Source organism: Pteropus vampyrus, unplaced genomic scaffold, assembly GCF_000151845.1.
Source record: "Pteropus vampyrus isolate Shadow unplaced genomic scaffold, Pvam_2.0 Scaffold269, whole genome shotgun sequence".
Lineage (NCBI taxonomy): Eukaryota > Metazoa > Chordata > Mammalia > Chiroptera > Pteropodidae > Pteropus > Pteropus vampyrus.
This window is the reverse complement of record NW_011889050.1, coordinates 1344927-1361740: the sequence shown is the minus strand read 5'-3', so window position 1 is coordinate 1361740 and position 16814 is coordinate 1344927. Positions and strand designations below refer to the sequence as shown.

The window sequence follows — 16814 nt, the reverse complement described above, 5'->3', positions numbered from 1 at the left end:
GCCCTGTCCTACCTTCTGCTGTTGCAGGGTGATTTCTTGTATTTCTCCCTAGTTGTATAGCTTGTTCACCTAGATCCAGGTGATTTTTCCTTGCTGCTGCTCCTTGTTTCCATCACAACTTTGATTTGGTTGCCAGAGGGATGAACAGAGCCTCTATCATCTACGCCATTTTTTTCCTCCCTGTTTTCTCTCTGCTTATTTTTTAATTGAATTTTTTATTTTACTGTTGCATTGTATGAATTCTTTACATATTTTGTATATTAGCCCCTTATCATAGATATTGTTTGCAAATACCTCCTGACATTTGGTTGGTTGCTTTTTTATTTTGTTGATAATTTGTTTTACTGTGCAGAAGCATTCTAGTTTGATATAGTCCCCTTCATTTATTTTTGCTTTTACCTCCCTTGCCTCTGGGGAAAGATCACAAAGGCCCCTCCAAGACCAAGGTCTATAAGTCCACTGCCTATAATTTCATCTCTGTATCTTATTGTTTCAGATCTTATATTTAAGTTTTTAATCCAGTTTGAGTTAATTTTTATGTATGTTGTCAGATAGCACTCTAGTTTCATTTTTTTGCACATGATTTTCCCAACACCATTTATTGAAGAAACTTTCCTTTCTCCATTTTATGTTTTTGGCTCCTTTGTCAAAAATTAGTTGCTCATATACATGCGGGTTTCTCTCTGGGCTCTCATTTTTGTTCCATTGGTCTTTATGTCTGTTTTTCTGCCAATACCATACTGTTTTAATTTCTGTAGCTTTGTCATATGTTTTGAAGTCAGAGAGTGGGATACCTCCGGCTTTGTTCTTTTTTCTCAGGATTGTTTTGGCAATTTAGAGTCTTTTCTGGTTTTATACTAATTTGAGGATTTTTTTTGTTTGTTTTATTTTTTTGAAAAATGCCATTGGGATTTTGATGAGATTTGCATTGAAATTGTATTGCAATTGTATATCGCTGATAATATCACCATTTTAACAGTGTTAATTCTTCCAATCCATAAACATGGAATATCTTTCCATTTCTTTGTGTCTTTTTCAATTTCTTTCAAGAACATCTTGTAGTTTTCATTCTACAGGTCCTTCACTTTCTTTGTTAAGTTTATTCCTAGGTATATCATCTTTTTTGTTGCAACTGTAAATGGATTTTTTAAATTTTTATTTCTGTTATTTGGTTGTTAGTTATATTAGTATATAGGAAACAATGGATTTTATATGTTAATATTACATCCTGCCACTTTAGTGTATTTGTTTCTAATAGTCTTTTTGTGGAGTCTTTTATATAATGTTTTCTATATAGAGAGTTATGTCATCTGCAGATAGTAACAGTTTTACTTTATTTCTAATTTGGATGCCTTTAATTTCTTTTTCTTGTCTAATTGCTCCAACTAAGACTTCTGGTACCACATGGAATAACAGTGGCGTAAGTGGGCATGGTTGTCTTCCTAATCTTAGAGGAAAATCTTTCAGTTTTTCACTATTATGTTATTAACTGAGGGTTTGTCATATATGGCCTTAATAATGTTGAGGTACTTTCTTTCTATACCCATTTGATTAACTGTTTTCATCATAAATGAATATTTTTTTCCTTTTGCGTTGGTATATTTAGGCCTTCTGTTAGTTTCCGCTTTCTAAAGTCCAATTCTTTCCATAAGTTTGAGAAGTTCTCATCAATTATTTTTTTGAGTAGGCTCTCTGTTCCTGTCTCCCATTTTTTCTTTCTCTGGTATACCTATTTTTCCTATGTTACTCTTTATAATGGTGTCAGATAATTCTCGTAGAGTTTTTTCATTTTTTTAAAATTCTTAGTTCTCTCTTCTCCTCTTGAGTCATTTCTAGGTTTCTATCTTTGAGCTTGCTAATTCTGTATTCCATCTGGTCAGCTATATTTATAGTGTTCCTTAAGGCATTCCTCATCTCATTTATTGAGTTCTTCGGCTCCAGAATTTCTATTTGGTTCTGTTTTTATAGTTTCAATCTCTTTGGTAAAGTATTCTTTTTGTTCATTAATTTTCTTCCTGAACTCATTGAACTGCCTTTCTGAGTTCTCTTGTTTCTCACTGAGCTTCTTCATAACTGAAATCTTAAATTCTCTGTCTTTTAAGTCACAGTTTTCCATGACTTTGAGTTTGGTTTCTGGAGCCACATGTTACCTTGGTTGTTCATGGTATTTGATAGATTATTTCTCTGCCTATGCATTTGAGATATTGAGCTCTTTTGTTGTCGTTGTTGTTTGGATATTGGTTTTCTCTTAACAATTTAGCAGGTTGATAGGTAGGTTACTTTCTTTTCTTTTCCAGTAGATGGTGTTAAAGTTTTTGTTGCCTCTTACCTGCACTGTTTGTACCTCTGAAATCATGGTTAGGCAGTGTTGCTTTGGTTAAAGAAAATGCTGTGTACATCCCGAGATGGTGGATGTCCCATCTCTGACCAGCTCACTTTGGTTTCAGGGCACTACCACTGTAATATAAGTATGTGGCAGGTAGTGGAGAACTGGTTTTGTGAGCTCCTAGCACTGCCTTCTTTTTACTAATGGTCGCTGGCCCCACTGTGTTTTTGGAGTTATCTCCACTGCCTCTACTAGGCTCTGCCAGGATGGGAATGGTGGGGTGGGGGGGCAGGAATTTATCATTTTGCATCCCTACTGTATTGTTTAGTTAAGCATCTCAGTTTTCTCTACCTACATCTGCCAGGATTGGTGGAGCTTTGGAGGCAAGTTCATGATCTATGGCTCTGCCCTCCTAGTAGTGGCTGTCAGCAGTTCTGTGTTATTTTAAGCTTCCCAACCACCTCTACTAGTGTCTGCCTCAGTGGGAAGGGGTGAAGTGAGATGCTTTTTCTCAGAGGTCACTGCTTCTGCCCTCTTACAATCTAGGCCATAGTGTGAGGGCTGCAGTCCAACTTCTTCCCCGCTACTGTGCTCTCTGGAGTCATGGTGGTTGTCAGACTGTGTCTGTGGCAACCATCCCTATCCTTCCCTCACCCTTCCTCCCCTATGTGTTCCAGTCTGCCCTCCTCCAGATATTCCAATGCATGGATCTTTTAGTTTGTATGTTGAGCAGGGGGTCATTTGTAGAGTTATAGTTGTCCAACTTATAAATTTAAGGGGAGAAACAAAGGAGTCTCCTCACTCTGCCATGGTGCTGATGTCCTCCAGATTTTCTGTGACAATCATGTCATCTGTGAACAGAGTTTTATTTCTTCATCCCCAATTTGTATACCCTTTACTTTTTTTTTTTTTTTTTTTTTTATAGAAATAGAAAGTAATTAAAAAAATGTTAAGTGACCAAAATGAATCAACATCCCAAAAAGTAGGACTTCCAGTATGATGTTGAAAAGTTGTGGTCAGAAGGAATATCCTTGCCTTGTTCTTGATCTTAGTGGGAAAGATTCCCATTTCTAACCATTAAGTATGACATTAACTGGACGTTTTGGTTTCTTTTTTTTGTAAGTGTTCTTTATTAAGTTGAGGAAGTTTAACTCTATTCCTAGTTTACTAAGAGTTTTTTAAAAAATCGTCAATGGGTTTTTAATTTTGTCAAATGTTTTTTCTGCATCTATTGATGTGATTTTTCTTCTTTAGCCTGTTGATGTGATGGAATATATTAATTGATTTTCGAATGTTGAACCAGCCTTGCAGACCTGGGATAAATCTTAGTTGCATGCTGTATAATTCTTTTTATACTTTTTTGGATCAATTTGCTAATATTTTGTTGAGGATTTTTGCATCAATATTCATGAGAGACATTGGTATGTGGTTTTCTTTGCCTATTAGTGTAATTTTAGTATTAGTGTAATGCTGGCCTCATAGAACGAGTTAGGAAGCGGTCCCTCTGCTTCTATTTTCTGGAAGAGATTGTTACAGAATTTGGTATACTTTGTTCCTTAAATGTTGGTAACATTCACCAGTAAACCCATCTGGGTTAGGTGCTTTCTGTTTTGGAAGTTGAATTATTGATTAATGATTGATTTAATAGATATAGGCCTATTCAGATTATCTTTTTCTTCTTGTGTGAGTTTTGGTAGATTAGATCTTTAAAAGAATTGATCTGTTTCATTTAAGTTACCAAATTTGTGGGCATAGAGTTGCTCAATTATATTCCTTTATTATCCTTTTAATGTTCATATAATCTGTAGTAATGTTCACTCTTTCTTTATTGGTATTAGTAGTTTGTATCTTCTTTCTTTCATTCTTGGTTAGCATGGTGAGAGACTTATCAATTTTATTGATCTTTTCAAATAACCAGCTCTTGATTTTGTTGATTTTTTTCTATTAATTTTCTATTACAATTTTATTGATTTCTACTCTACATTATTTTTTCTTCTGCTTACTTTGAATTTAATTCGCTCTTATTTTTCTAGTTTTCTAAGGTGGAGGGTTAGATTATTAATTTTAGATATTTCTTTTCTGATGTGTGCATTTACTATTATAAATTTCTCTCTAAGCACTACTATAGCATATAAGTTTTGATAAGTTGGTTTGCATTTTCATTTATTTTAAAATATTTTAAAAATTCTCTTGATATTTTTTATTGGAACCAAGTGTTATTTAGAATTATGTTGTTTAATTTCCAAGTATTTTGAAATTTTCCAGTTATTTTTCTGTTATTGATTTCTAGTTTAATTCCATTGAGTTCTGAGAGCAGACATTGTATGGTTTCTATTCTTTTTATTTTGTTAAGGTGCATTTTATGGCCCAAAATGTGATCTATCTTGGTGAACATTCCTTTTGAGCTTGAGAATAATGTGTATTTTGCTATTCTTAGATTAAGTCATCTATAGAGGTACCTTATATCCAGTTGATTGATGGTGTCGTTGAGGTTACCAGCTATAATAGTAGATTCATCCATATCTCCTTTCAGCCTTGCCTTAGGTATTTTGACTCTCTGTTGTTAGGAATACGTATATTATATGTCTTTTTGAAGAATTGATCCCTTTATCATTATATAATTCCTCTCATTATCCCTGACAACATTGCTTGCTCTGAATTCTGCTCTATTTGAAATTAATATAGCTACTCCCACTTTCTTTTGATTAGTGTTAGCATGGTATATTTTTCTCCATCCATTTACTTTTAATCTATATGTATCTTTATATTTAAAGTGGGTTCTTTGTGGACAACATAGAGTTGGGTCTTATTTTTTGATCCACCCTGAGAATCTTTGTCTTTCGGTTTGTGCATTTAGACCATTGACATGCAAAATGATTATCGATATAGTTAGATTAATATTTACCATGTTTGTTTCTGTTTTCTATTTATTGCCCTTGACTTACGTTCGTGTTTTTGTCTTCCACTTTTTTTTTGCCTCTTTCAATTTTAATTGAGCAGTTTATATGATCCCATCTTATCTCTGTTCTTAACGTATCAGTCGTACCTTAAAAAAATTTTTTTAGTGGTCACCCTAGAGTATGCAATATATATTTACAACTAATTCAAGTTCAAGTTCAAAAACACTATACTTTTCCACAGGTAGTATAAGCACGTTACACAAAATAATCCTAAATCTTCCCTCCTGTTCCTTATGTCACAGGAATGATATATAAGCATGCATAAGTATATTTATAATCTATATGATATATAATAAGTGATATTTTTATACACATACATAATCAAATACATTGTTGCTATTATTATTTTGAACAAACTGGTATCTGTTAGATCAATTAAGATTAAGAAAAATGAAAGTTTGTTTTACCTTTACTTATTCCTTCCCCATTGTTCTTCTTTTCTTTGTGAAGGTTTGAGTTTTTGACCTATGTATCTTTTCTTCGCTCTGAAGAACTTGCAGCATTTTTTGCAAGGCAGATCAACCGGCAACACATTCTCTCAGTTTTTGTTTGTGAAAGTATTTCTCCCTCACTATTGAATGATACTGAATTCTAGGTTGGTGGATTTTTTTTCTCAACATTTTAAATATTTTATCTCACTTTCTTCTTGCTTGCATGGTTTCTGAGAAGTTGGGTATAATTTTTATCTTTGCTCCTGTATAGGTATGGTATTTTTTTCCCCTCTGGCTTTTTTCAGTATTTTTTCTTTATCTTTGATATTCTATAGTTTGAAAATGATACGCCTACCTGTTGGCTTTTTAGCATTTATCTTTCTTGGTATTCTATAAACTTCCCGAATCTATGGTTTGGTAACTGACATTAATTTCAGGAAATTCTCAGTCATTATTATGCAAATATTTCTTTTCCTATCTTTCTTCTCCCAATATTCTCATTAATCATATGCTAAACCTTTGCAGTTGTCCCACAGTCCTTGGATATTCTGTTTCGTATTTTTTCCCTCCAGTCTTTGTTCTCTTTGCTTTTCAGTTTTGGAAGTTTCTAGTGAGTTATCCTTAAGCTTAGAGATTCTTTCTTCAGCATATTCAGTCTACTAATAAGTCTAGCAAAGGCATTTTAAAATTTCCGTTATAGTGTTTTTGGTCTCTAACATTACTTTTTGGTTCTTTCTTAGAATTTCCATCTCTCTACTTACATTGCTCATCTGTTTTTACACACCGTTTACTTAATCCCTTAGAGCCTTTAGCATATCAGTCATAGTTGTTTTAAATTCCCCATCTGATAGTTCCAACATCCCTGCCACATCTGAGTCTGGGTTTGATGTTTGTTGTCTCTTTAAATTGTGTTTTTTCCTTTTAGTATGAATAATAATTTTTTTGACAGTTGAACATGATGTACCAGGTAAAGGAACTGCTGTAATAGGCCTTTAGTAATGTGGTGGTGAGATTTGGGGAGAGAGGAAGCTTTCTATATTCCTATGATCCTATTACCAGGTCTCAGTCTTCTAAGGAACCTGTACCTCTAGAATGTGAACTCCACGTGTGTGTCTCCATTTCCCCCTCCTCCTTAGGTAGGACAGGATGGCTAGAGTGGGCTGGAGTTGAGTATGATATTGATAGACAATACCATAATTGATTTAACCAATCCTCTTTTTGCTGTGTATTTGTCTGGTTTTTCTCTAGCTGAACAAACACTATCATGAACATCCTCAGAGCTAAATCTATTTGCACATCTTTGATTTTCTTAGGCTAGAACACCTAGAAGTATTGTTGTTAGATCAGTGGGTATGCAGGCTTTGATGTTTGATAGGAATTGCCTAAATGCCTGCCATACATTTATATTCCCATCAAAAATGATAAAGTGCCTTTTCCCTGTATGCTGACCAGCACTGTGAGTTGGCTTTATATTAATCTTTGTTAATTTGATAGGCAAAAAAGAACAAAGAAGAAAAAAAAGGAATCTTCTTATTTAATATTATATTTTTTATCAGTCACGTATAGCATTTTGAAATGTGTTTAATGGCAATTAGCATTTCTTCTTTTTTGTGAGTTGCCTGATTTTTGCCCTTGGCCTATTTTTTCTAAAGATATTTGTCTTTTTCTTCTACTGTGTCTAAGATTTTATATAGTAAAGATAGTAAGTCTTTTTCTTTAATACATTCTGCCAGTTTTTAGTAGTGTATTTATCTTTTTGTTTTGCTTTGGTATTTTTAACATAGAGAATTTTATTTTTCTGTAGCCAAATCTTTGTTATCATACTTCAAAAGACCTTCCTCAACTCAAGATTAAACATCTATAATAGTTTCTTCTTGGACATTCAATTTTATTTTTCTAACATTTAAATATTTAGTCCTTATGGAGTTAATTTTGGCAAATTTTGGTATATACGGTGGATTAGAGCACTAACTTTATTTTTTTAATGGTTAGCCAGTTTTAATCACATTTTCTAACTCATTATTGCTGATAAGTCGGAAAACCAATTCTTTTTATGTATTTATTTAAAAATTAGTAGCCTTTCTGTATTTCTTATTCTAATTTTTAGTTGATACTCTGTTTTTCTAAGTAGAAAGATTACATACTCTTCTTTCCCATATTCATAGTTCTGGTTTTATTTTCTTTTATCTATGGGGGTTATACCTTTCAAGACTTCTAGTAGATGCCTGAAACCGCGTTAGCACTGAACCCAGTGTATGCTATGTTTTTTCCTGTGCATACACACATTCATACACTTTATGGCTTCTCTTTGTCATGTCCAAATTGCCAGTGTCACTATTCTTATATTTTGGGGCTATTATTAAATAAAATAGGAGTTACTTGAGCACCAGCACTGTGAATCCACAACAGTCAATCTGATAACCTAGTGACTAATGGTCAGGGAATGTATACAGCATGGCTGTGCTGGACAAAGGGATGATTCATGTCTGGGGTGGGATGGTGTGAGATTTCATCATCTTACTGAGAATAGCATGCAATTTTTAATTTATGGATTGTTTATTTCTGGAATCTTTCATTTCATATTTTCAGGCCACAGTTGACCATAGGTAATTGAAACAGTGGAAAGCAAAATCAAGGATAAGGGAACAACTGTATAAATACTATTGTAAATTGCCGTGCTTTTCCATTAGAAGATCTTTGTAGCTGTAATCAATACATAAGAGAGAAAGAGGTTCCGAGTGAAAATGTAAGGGTTGACTATTTTTATATGTCAGATCTTGGAACGGATAATAAACCATTCTTTGAATCGTTGCTTAGACTCTTTAAGCTTCAGCAGCACTAACAGGTCTCTTGTTTTCTTTTTTGTTGTGTGTTATGTCCATGTGTTTGTACACATGGTGGGCTCTGGCAATTCCAGGATGAAATCCTGACTGTGATCAGAAGAGTGGATGACAACTGGGCAGAGGGAATGCTGGGAGACAAGATTGGAATTTTCCCCCTCCTGTACGTGGAGGTAAGGCCATCTGCACCCGGCACCCATTTTTCCCAGATTCTCCTACCCCAAAGGAGAAGAGCTCACGCCCAAAGGCAGCACTTCCCTTTACTGCTGCAAACAGAGCTGAAGGAAATGCTGCCAGGCCATTCACGGTGTCTTCCTAGGACTCTGGATTGTTGGGAAGTTCACCCGACTGCAAGTCCCTAATGGGAAGATGATTTTTGGCTAATTTGGGGCCTACTGATTTCCTGTCTCTTTTTCGTAACTATGGAGCACTAGGTTTCTAGTGAATGAGTTATGGGCTATTGTTGAGTGGGGAGTGTCTTAGAGTGTTCGGCCTCTAAATGCCTGTTCACCATAGGCTGTTTGTATGTGTGTAGGAGTGTTTGACCCTAGGGTATGTGTGTACCATTTGTCAGTGTATGTCCACCCATGTGTGTTCATGAGCTGACCACATGTGTCATCCTGCAGCTACTGGAATGATCCTATAAGAATCATTTCAGCTAATGCACATTAAGTGCTTGCTGTATGCCAGATACTTCTAAGCATTTCCTCATTTAATCTCAATAACCCCAGCACATGAAAACCGTGAAGGTTTCCACGTCACAGATGAGCAAACAGAAGCACAGAAAGGTCCCCCCAGCTGGTGAGTGGCAGAGCTGGGACTTGAACACAGGTTGCTTGAACACAGATTTAACTCTTCACTTCCCTGCCACTCCCTAACAAACTGTAGTTCTCTCAGTTTAGTAGGTGACAAGGCCACCTTTACCACACCTACTTAGTGGTACGTGGGTGCCAGTTGGTATTTGTTAAACACATCTGGTAATTCCCGTTGATTACAGGATAAAGTCCAAATGCTTTAGTGTGGCATTCAAGGCTGTTTGAATTTGACCCTAATCTATTTTTCCAACCTCATCTCTTGTCATTTCCTCCCCTTTCCCTAAATATTTTGGACTGGTGGTTCTCTCACGTTTATTTTCCATAAGCTGCCCAGGAAATTCTAAGATCTTCCCACAATAGCAACAGTATGAAAACACACACACACACACACACACACACACACACACACACACACACTCCTCTCTAGTACACTTGTAAGATTCACAATTTCTCTAACATCTTGAAGCTTCTATTTGTGCATTTGGTTCAGTTCCCGGGGTGGTGGGAAGGGGTGGTTTGTTCTTCTCTGTCCTGCTGCTTCAGATAAAAGATTGATGCATAAATACCACTACTGTGCAGTCTAGAAGTGAAAAAAATCTTTGCTCTCAGACATTTTAGCTGGTGGAAATTTTTCCAGGCAGACTTTTATAGGGATACTCAAAGACATATATAAGAATGTTCATAGAAACTTTACTAAGATGGCCCAAAGTAGAAACAAGTCAAATGTTCATCATCAGAGGAATGGATAAAGTATGGTATGTCCATACAATGGGATAATATCCAGCAGTAAAAATGAACAAAAGATTACTATATTTGAAAGCATGGATTATTATATTTGAAAGCAGAGACAAATTTTTGAAAGAAGCCACATATATAAGAATATATGCTGTATGTTTTTGTATTTTTTTAAGGAAGTTCAAAAGCAGGCAGGACTAGTTCAGGGTAATGGAAGTCACAGCACTGGTGACTTTGGGGAGAGATTGACTGGAAGAGGCAAGGGGAGGCTTCTGGATGTGGAGATGTTTTATATTTTGGTCTTGGGAGTGGTTACACAGAGCAGTTGTAAAATAGTTAGCATTGTTGTACTTTTCTTTAGATTGCAATTTAAGAAGCTTGGAGAAAACCCTATAGGGAACTCCAAGGAGGTAAACAGTGGCACCCATGCCCTGTGAAGGCCAGATGAGACCCATTGGCTACCCGCTTCCCTGGAGGGGCTCAGGCACAGTCAGGGAGGCTGAGCGCTTGGGCACAGGGCTGGGAAACTAAAGGGCTGGGCTTTCTGATGGCTCTTTCTGGTTCCACAGACATATACAAAGGCCAAGCTGGCAAGTCACCCATCTGTGCCTTCCCAGGGCCTGAGTTCCTAGCCACTGGAGACATTCCTTTCAAACACTTCTTTGTCTAGGATGTGAAGGAGGCTCCTTCATCTTTCTGGCCTTGCAGCCCTTCATGCCTCACACCTCCACTCACAGGCCTGCCTCTGCTCTGAGCACAGCCTCCTCAGAGAGGATGCGCCCATGGCCCTTGAAGCTCAGGGTCTGGGCCTCCCTCTCTGGAGTGAGGGCAGGCACACTCAAGGCAGCCCTGGGCAGGGGCCTGGCTCTCCCTGTCGTATACCTTCCTCTGCAGGCCCGGCCCCACACCAGCACCCCAGGTGCCCCAGCTGCAGCTCCAGCCCTGTGTGATGAAACAGACTCCTGGGTTTTTAGCAACCACTGAACACAAGAAGCCTCCAATGGTATTTCCTGCGACTGTTTTACTTTTTCTATATTGATTCCCTTTTGAAGAGCTTGAGGTATGGAGTAAGAGCCCCCTGTGACTCTTGCCTCATACATAGCCTTGAGGTAGAGCCGGGTGGGTTATGAAGTTAACAAGTTAGCCAAGAGTGTCTTCCCCTGTGAGGCCAAGTAGGCATTTGAGGTCAGAGTGGTTGGAGCTTGGGTCCTCTGCCAAGTATGAACCTGAGCCAGACTGGCATGCCCGGAGAGAGCCTGGGCTTTTGTTTTTGGCTGCTGCTCAGGCTAATGGCACAGTTTGGAGCATTATTTATCCCAGAAGATGTGCCTGATGCTCATGATGAAATGTGGCTGTATTCACGCTCCTCAAAGGACTGAATTACAACGAACTCTCCTCTGACCCTTCCAGTTGTGGTTTGAAGCACAGTGTGGGCTGCGTGCAGGCTTGTGAGCAGGAGTCACTGGGGATCCCCTGGTGCGCCAAGGGGCTCCCCCTCACCTAGGCTTCCCATCGGTGCAGTTCAGGCTGTAATGCTTGACACAGGTGGATCTTTAAGAAGTAAATGAGAACTTTTGCTTTGTGGACTGTATGGTCTTCTCCTAGCTGGATCTGTTTCTTCACCCTGGGCTTGCTGGGCAGGCACAGGAGGACAAATGGTATAAAAGCAGCTTGGAGCTGCCCTGGCCTTGTGCTGCTGGCAGCCCGTTTCCTGAGAAGGCAGCCCTGTCTCCAGAAATGTCTGTACTTCCTGGTGGACTGTGGAGATAATTCTCTCCATAGCCGCCAGGTACCCAGCTGCCAGCCACATCCACATCAGTGACCTGGGTCTGCTGCTCGCTTGGCAGTAAGTCTGTCTGCACTTGACTCCTCGCCCAGCCTCTTCCCCACCATACATCTGAGACTTTCCTTCCCCAGGCCTTTGACCTTCCTCAGCTCACTGCCCTTCCAGCTCCTCTCCGTGACTCTCTGGCACACAGTCCTGCATCCTGGAACCTGCTTCTTTGTTCTTTTCTCCCCATCGGTTTTGTGAACGATCACCATCCAGTGTCACTTCCACACAGGGACCGATGACTTGTCTCATGGACACCTGCCTGTTGGTCACATTACTGCTGGGGAGGGTGCCCTCATCTGTATCCTGGCTCACCCCGCACTGGTATTCACTCAAGACAGAGAGAGGAACAGGCTTTCATTCTCAGGGAATAAACCCAAACACAAGACTGGGCCTATTTTCCATATCTCCAGTCCTAGAGGGGGCAGAATAATTGCCATCATTTTGGTTCTTCAGAATACACTGTTCTACTGGAAGTGAGAATGGTTCGATCTGAGGGAATTCCTTGGCCTGGGAAGCGGGGAGCCCTCCTGCTCATGTGTGAGTGCTGCAGAGCTGTCTGCAGGGTGGGTGCTCTGTGGGAACATGTGGAGGCGCTTGTGGTTCCTGAGCCCCAGCATGGCTTGGCTGGGTCTGGCTTTGGTGGCCCCAACCCGTAGCATGAGCGCCCGACCTGAGGGCCTGCCATACCAGCCCCATTCCCCTTTAACAGGGGTCTCCAAGATGGCATGCTTGAGCTCTGCCCTTAGTATGGCCCTTGGGCCATTCCCTGAGAGCAGAGTCCTTTTCTCATTAGCAAAGTCAACCCCAAGGGCAGGACCATCGGGCAGCTCAGGGCATCCTGGGCTTCAGAGGTGGATCCTGGGCTCAACACCGCACACTAGATGTGTGACCTTTGGCAAGTCCCTTAAACTTCCTGAGCCTCCATCTTCCCTCTCGTACAAGGTGGGAACGTGAACTTCAAGGGGTGGTCGTGAGGGTTAAAGACAACAGGGAATCCAGAGCGAGCCTGGCGTCGGGGAGGCGCAGAAGGGCTTTCTGTTGTTTATTATAAAAGTTTGTTGAATGAGTAACTGCTCAGTGGTCTATTCGTGTGTTTATTGGACATCTTTGTGTCATTCCTGGGGATTGACCATACTCGGCCTTGTGTGGATTAGTGTTTTCTCACAAGCGCCCATTTTTACACCAGCGTGGTTGGGAGCTCTGTGAGGGCGAGCATGCTCCTATTTCTGTGCAGGCATGACAGCCCCTGCAGTTTCCTGAGCTGAGTGGCATTTGCAATTGGATAATGTCAGCAAAACAAGCAATATGGACATTCATATGTGGCATGCTAGGGCAGGTAGCTCGCTTGAATACCGTCCTCAAGGAGTGTTGGAGGGAATCAGCCTCGGTCTGGAGAGATCCAGAAACAGGACACAGCTGTGCTCTGACTGTTCTGCTCTGAGTCTCGGTAGGGGATTTGCATGAAGACTTACAAGGCACATTAGCACACTTGCCCAGTATGCTTGTCTGAGAGGAAAACCTCTCCATGGGGCCTGAATTAAGATCTCAAAGACCAAAATAGACTGGAAACACAGTTGAAAAGAAAGATGAAATGCAATAAATATAATGTCAAGTTTTGCCTTCACATTCAGAAAATCAGTTATTCAAGCAGATTAATGGGGAGACCTAGATCACTGAAAAGGTACTCCAGAATTACTGGGTAATATGATGGTACTTTTTTTATACTGAGCAGGATATTTAAAAATTAGATACTCTGTGTGGTTGGTGTGTCTGTGGTTGGTTACCTAGGTGACAAGTAGAGTACAAGAGTACACCTCCCTCTGTGATCAGATAATCAGCCCACATCACCTCCTCTCTGACAGCGGATGGGAGGAGAGTCTGAGGAGGAAGGAATCCCTACCTAACATCCCCTAACGTCGGTGGTGAAGTGGCTATTCTGAGCCTAACATGGCCCTGAGTCTGAGGTGGGAGAACAAGCAGAGACAACCAGCACACACTGCCCAGGTGCCGTTCTGTTCAGGGGAGAGAGAGCCTCTCAGCACCCTGGAGCCTTCTGCTGCCCTTGGGTCTGGCTTGGGAGGAGAGATCAGTAGTGCTTCCTGGGGGAAAGGTCTCACCTCACTTCCCTGACTAGTGTTCAGTCAGAGCTGTAACTATTTATTACCAGTGTTTTCGTTCATTGTCAGCTTCTCGGGGGCATTATGGGTAATAGAGCATCCTCCCCATTGGATTGATAAGGAGTGTAAAGCGCTAGGGTTTGGCTGCCTGGCCCAGCCTGGCCTCATCTCCGGTGTGGTCAGGCATACCTCGAAGGGGAGGGGAGTTTTCCTGACTTCCAAAGGAGGCATAGCTTGGTGCCAAGGAAGCCTCAGGGCTCTTCTGGAAACATGTTTCAGGGAAAACTCTTGTGAATGTCAAGTAACCCAAAAGGTCTTACTTAGCTCGGTGTGCATGTGTGCACATCTGCACACACAGATGGATAGAGGGCTGGCCTGAGATGGGAGAGGCTGGAGCAGGCGGTGAACCAGCGGTCAGGGGCAGCTTCTGCTGGACTCTGAAATGAGAAGCAGAAATAGGGGCACAGACAAATTGGTGGAGCTGCTGGTGACATACAAAGGTCTGATAATTTAGAGAAGGTGCCACGCCTCAGTGGATTTAGTAAGATCACCCAGGATCAGGAGAGAGAAGGAGCTGGGTGGTTCTCCTGCTTTCTGTGACATTAACTGTGTGAGCACAGGGTATCAAAAAATGCTCTGGCTGGTGCCCCAGGTTGCCACAGACATGGGTCACTCGACTTTTCTCTCCCCAGTTGCTAGAAGTGGACATTCAAGAGTTCCTAGGTGCCCTCTCTGTGGCTGGTCGACTTTATTGTTTTGGGAATAGAAGCGAAGCAGACAGGACTTCAGTGGTAGAGAGACTTATGGGGCTGATCACTTTACCCTCTGCCTGCCCATGGGAAATGGGGGCAGAAAGAGCTTGGAGGGGACATTTAGCCTTGGGTACTGTTGCAGGGGTGTAGTCAGGTCTCAGGTGGAGACAAGCAGACATTCTCCAAGGGCCTCCTATCCAGGAGTGATCCCAAGGCCTGGCAGGAATTTGTAACTGTGTCTGCAGCAGCCACACTTCTGAGTGCCCATTCCCACATCTAGCAAGTGTGTGCCCGATATGGGCTGTGGCAGGCAGGGCTGTGGTTGAGCCAGATCTGCAGTTTATTTCCCCCCAGAAGCTGTTTTGGTGGAGTGCCACCCAGGATGGCTCGTAGGAAATTCCCCAAGAAACACCCCCAGGCCTGCAGCTCCCAAAGCTGTCGTTTCAGCCTCACCACTGCCCTGAGCTGCAGGCTTAAGTCTGTGAGTGATCGAGGGGGTGCTAAGACCCCCAATGTCTTTGGCCCCTCAACTCTCATGTCTGTTCTAGCATTGCCAGGTCCCTCCTGCTCCCTTCTTAACTCTAGACCCATTGTTCTGGCAGCACCACTCAGTTTCCCAAACCAAAGGCTAGGTTCTCTTCGATCCCCCTTTCTCCCTCACTTCATAAATCTTCTCTGCCATTGGTTCTCATCAGTTCTCTCTCTGAAATCCTCTTCCGTTTATCTAATGTATATAAGATAATTTAATATACAGTGCGTAGCCACTACACGTTAGGCAGTGGTCTAACCCCTTATATCAGTAAACAAACAGAAGAAACCCTTACCTTGTGGAACTCACTTTCTAGTGTGGGGGACGGACAACAAATCGGATACATAGGTCAAGTGTTGGGCAAGTGTTCCAGACAGAGGGAAAAGCCAGTGCAAAGGTCCTGAGGCAGGAATGAGTCAGGCTTGCTTGAAGAACAGCAAGAAGGACTGATTGACTGGAACTGAGTGGGCAAGGGGGCAAGTAGTAGGAGTTGAGGTTGGTCATGTAAGCCCTCGAACCCCTTTTCAGGAAATTTAACTTTTGGGTGAAATAGGAAACCATTTAGGAGCTCTTGAACTTGATGATCTGACTTAAGTTTTAGTGGATCACTTTGGAGCCATTGTTGAGCATAGACTGAGTTCGTGGTGTGGGGTGAGGGGTGTAGTAGGAATGGAAATAGGTGGTGAAGCTGTTGCACTGTTCTGGTAAGACGTGAGGTTGCCTCAGGCCAGGACGGTAGCCGTGGAGCTGGCAAAAATCATCAGATACTAAAGGCTAGTGCAATCAACCAGAAGTGCTGATGGGTTAGTCATGAGGGGCAAGACAGCAAAAGGAGTCATAGATTTCTCCCGTGTTTTGGCCTGAGCGACTAGAGGAATGAAAATGAAATTGCCATCAACTGAGATGGGAAATGGAGAGTGAAGCCAGCAGGGGAGAATGCAGAGACCAGGAGACCCGTTCTGTTAAGTGATGTCTGTTGAGCATCCAAGAGGGGCTGTCAGATAGGCAGGTGGATATGCAAGAATGCAGTTTAAGGCAGAGGTGGTTGAAGTTGCTGAAGTTGGCACAGACCTTCCTTCGTCAGCACTCTCTGGTGGACTTGCTGCCCACAGCTGTGCTCGTTTGCTGGAGATATTAACTTGAGGTCTTTGGCACAAAAATGGAATCAACCTCACAAGCCTAGACTGAACCACCATGAATGTGGGCACAGGCCAGGAAAAGTCTGTGAGCGGAAGTCTCCCCCAGTTTAGGTCTTCACGTCTGCATCCTGGCATCTCTTTAGCATTCCTGCCCCCCAACATCAGCCTCCCCCACACTAGTCTGTCCTCCTCGCTGAAACTGAAGTTCTGTTTCTCTCAAATCTGCCTTGCCCTGCCCTCCCCCAAGCCCCAGCCTTCTTCCCTCATAGCTTAGGCTCCTGCCGCCTCCAGGGTGCTAATAAATCAGTTTGCCATGAGGTGCAGAGATCTGACCAC

General features: G+C 41.4%; 1 protein-coding gene across 6 annotated transcripts in view; it reads left to right on the top strand.

Moving 5' to 3' along the window:
- Positions 1-16814, top strand: part of SH3RF3 (SH3 domain containing ring finger 3) — a 380077-nt gene that overhangs the window by 225640 nt on the left and 137623 nt on the right. For 5 of the 6 annotated variants that reach the window (XM_011375284.2, XM_011375281.2, XM_011375282.2 and 2 more), the window contains one exon: positions 8635-8730. The exons of the other annotated variant lie outside the window; for it this stretch is intronic. In XM_011375284.2, coding sequence (XP_011373586.1) covers positions 8635-8730 — 96 coding nt within the window. The remainder of the gene's footprint in view (positions 1-8634; positions 8731-16814) is intronic. 6 annotated transcript variants of the gene reach the window in all.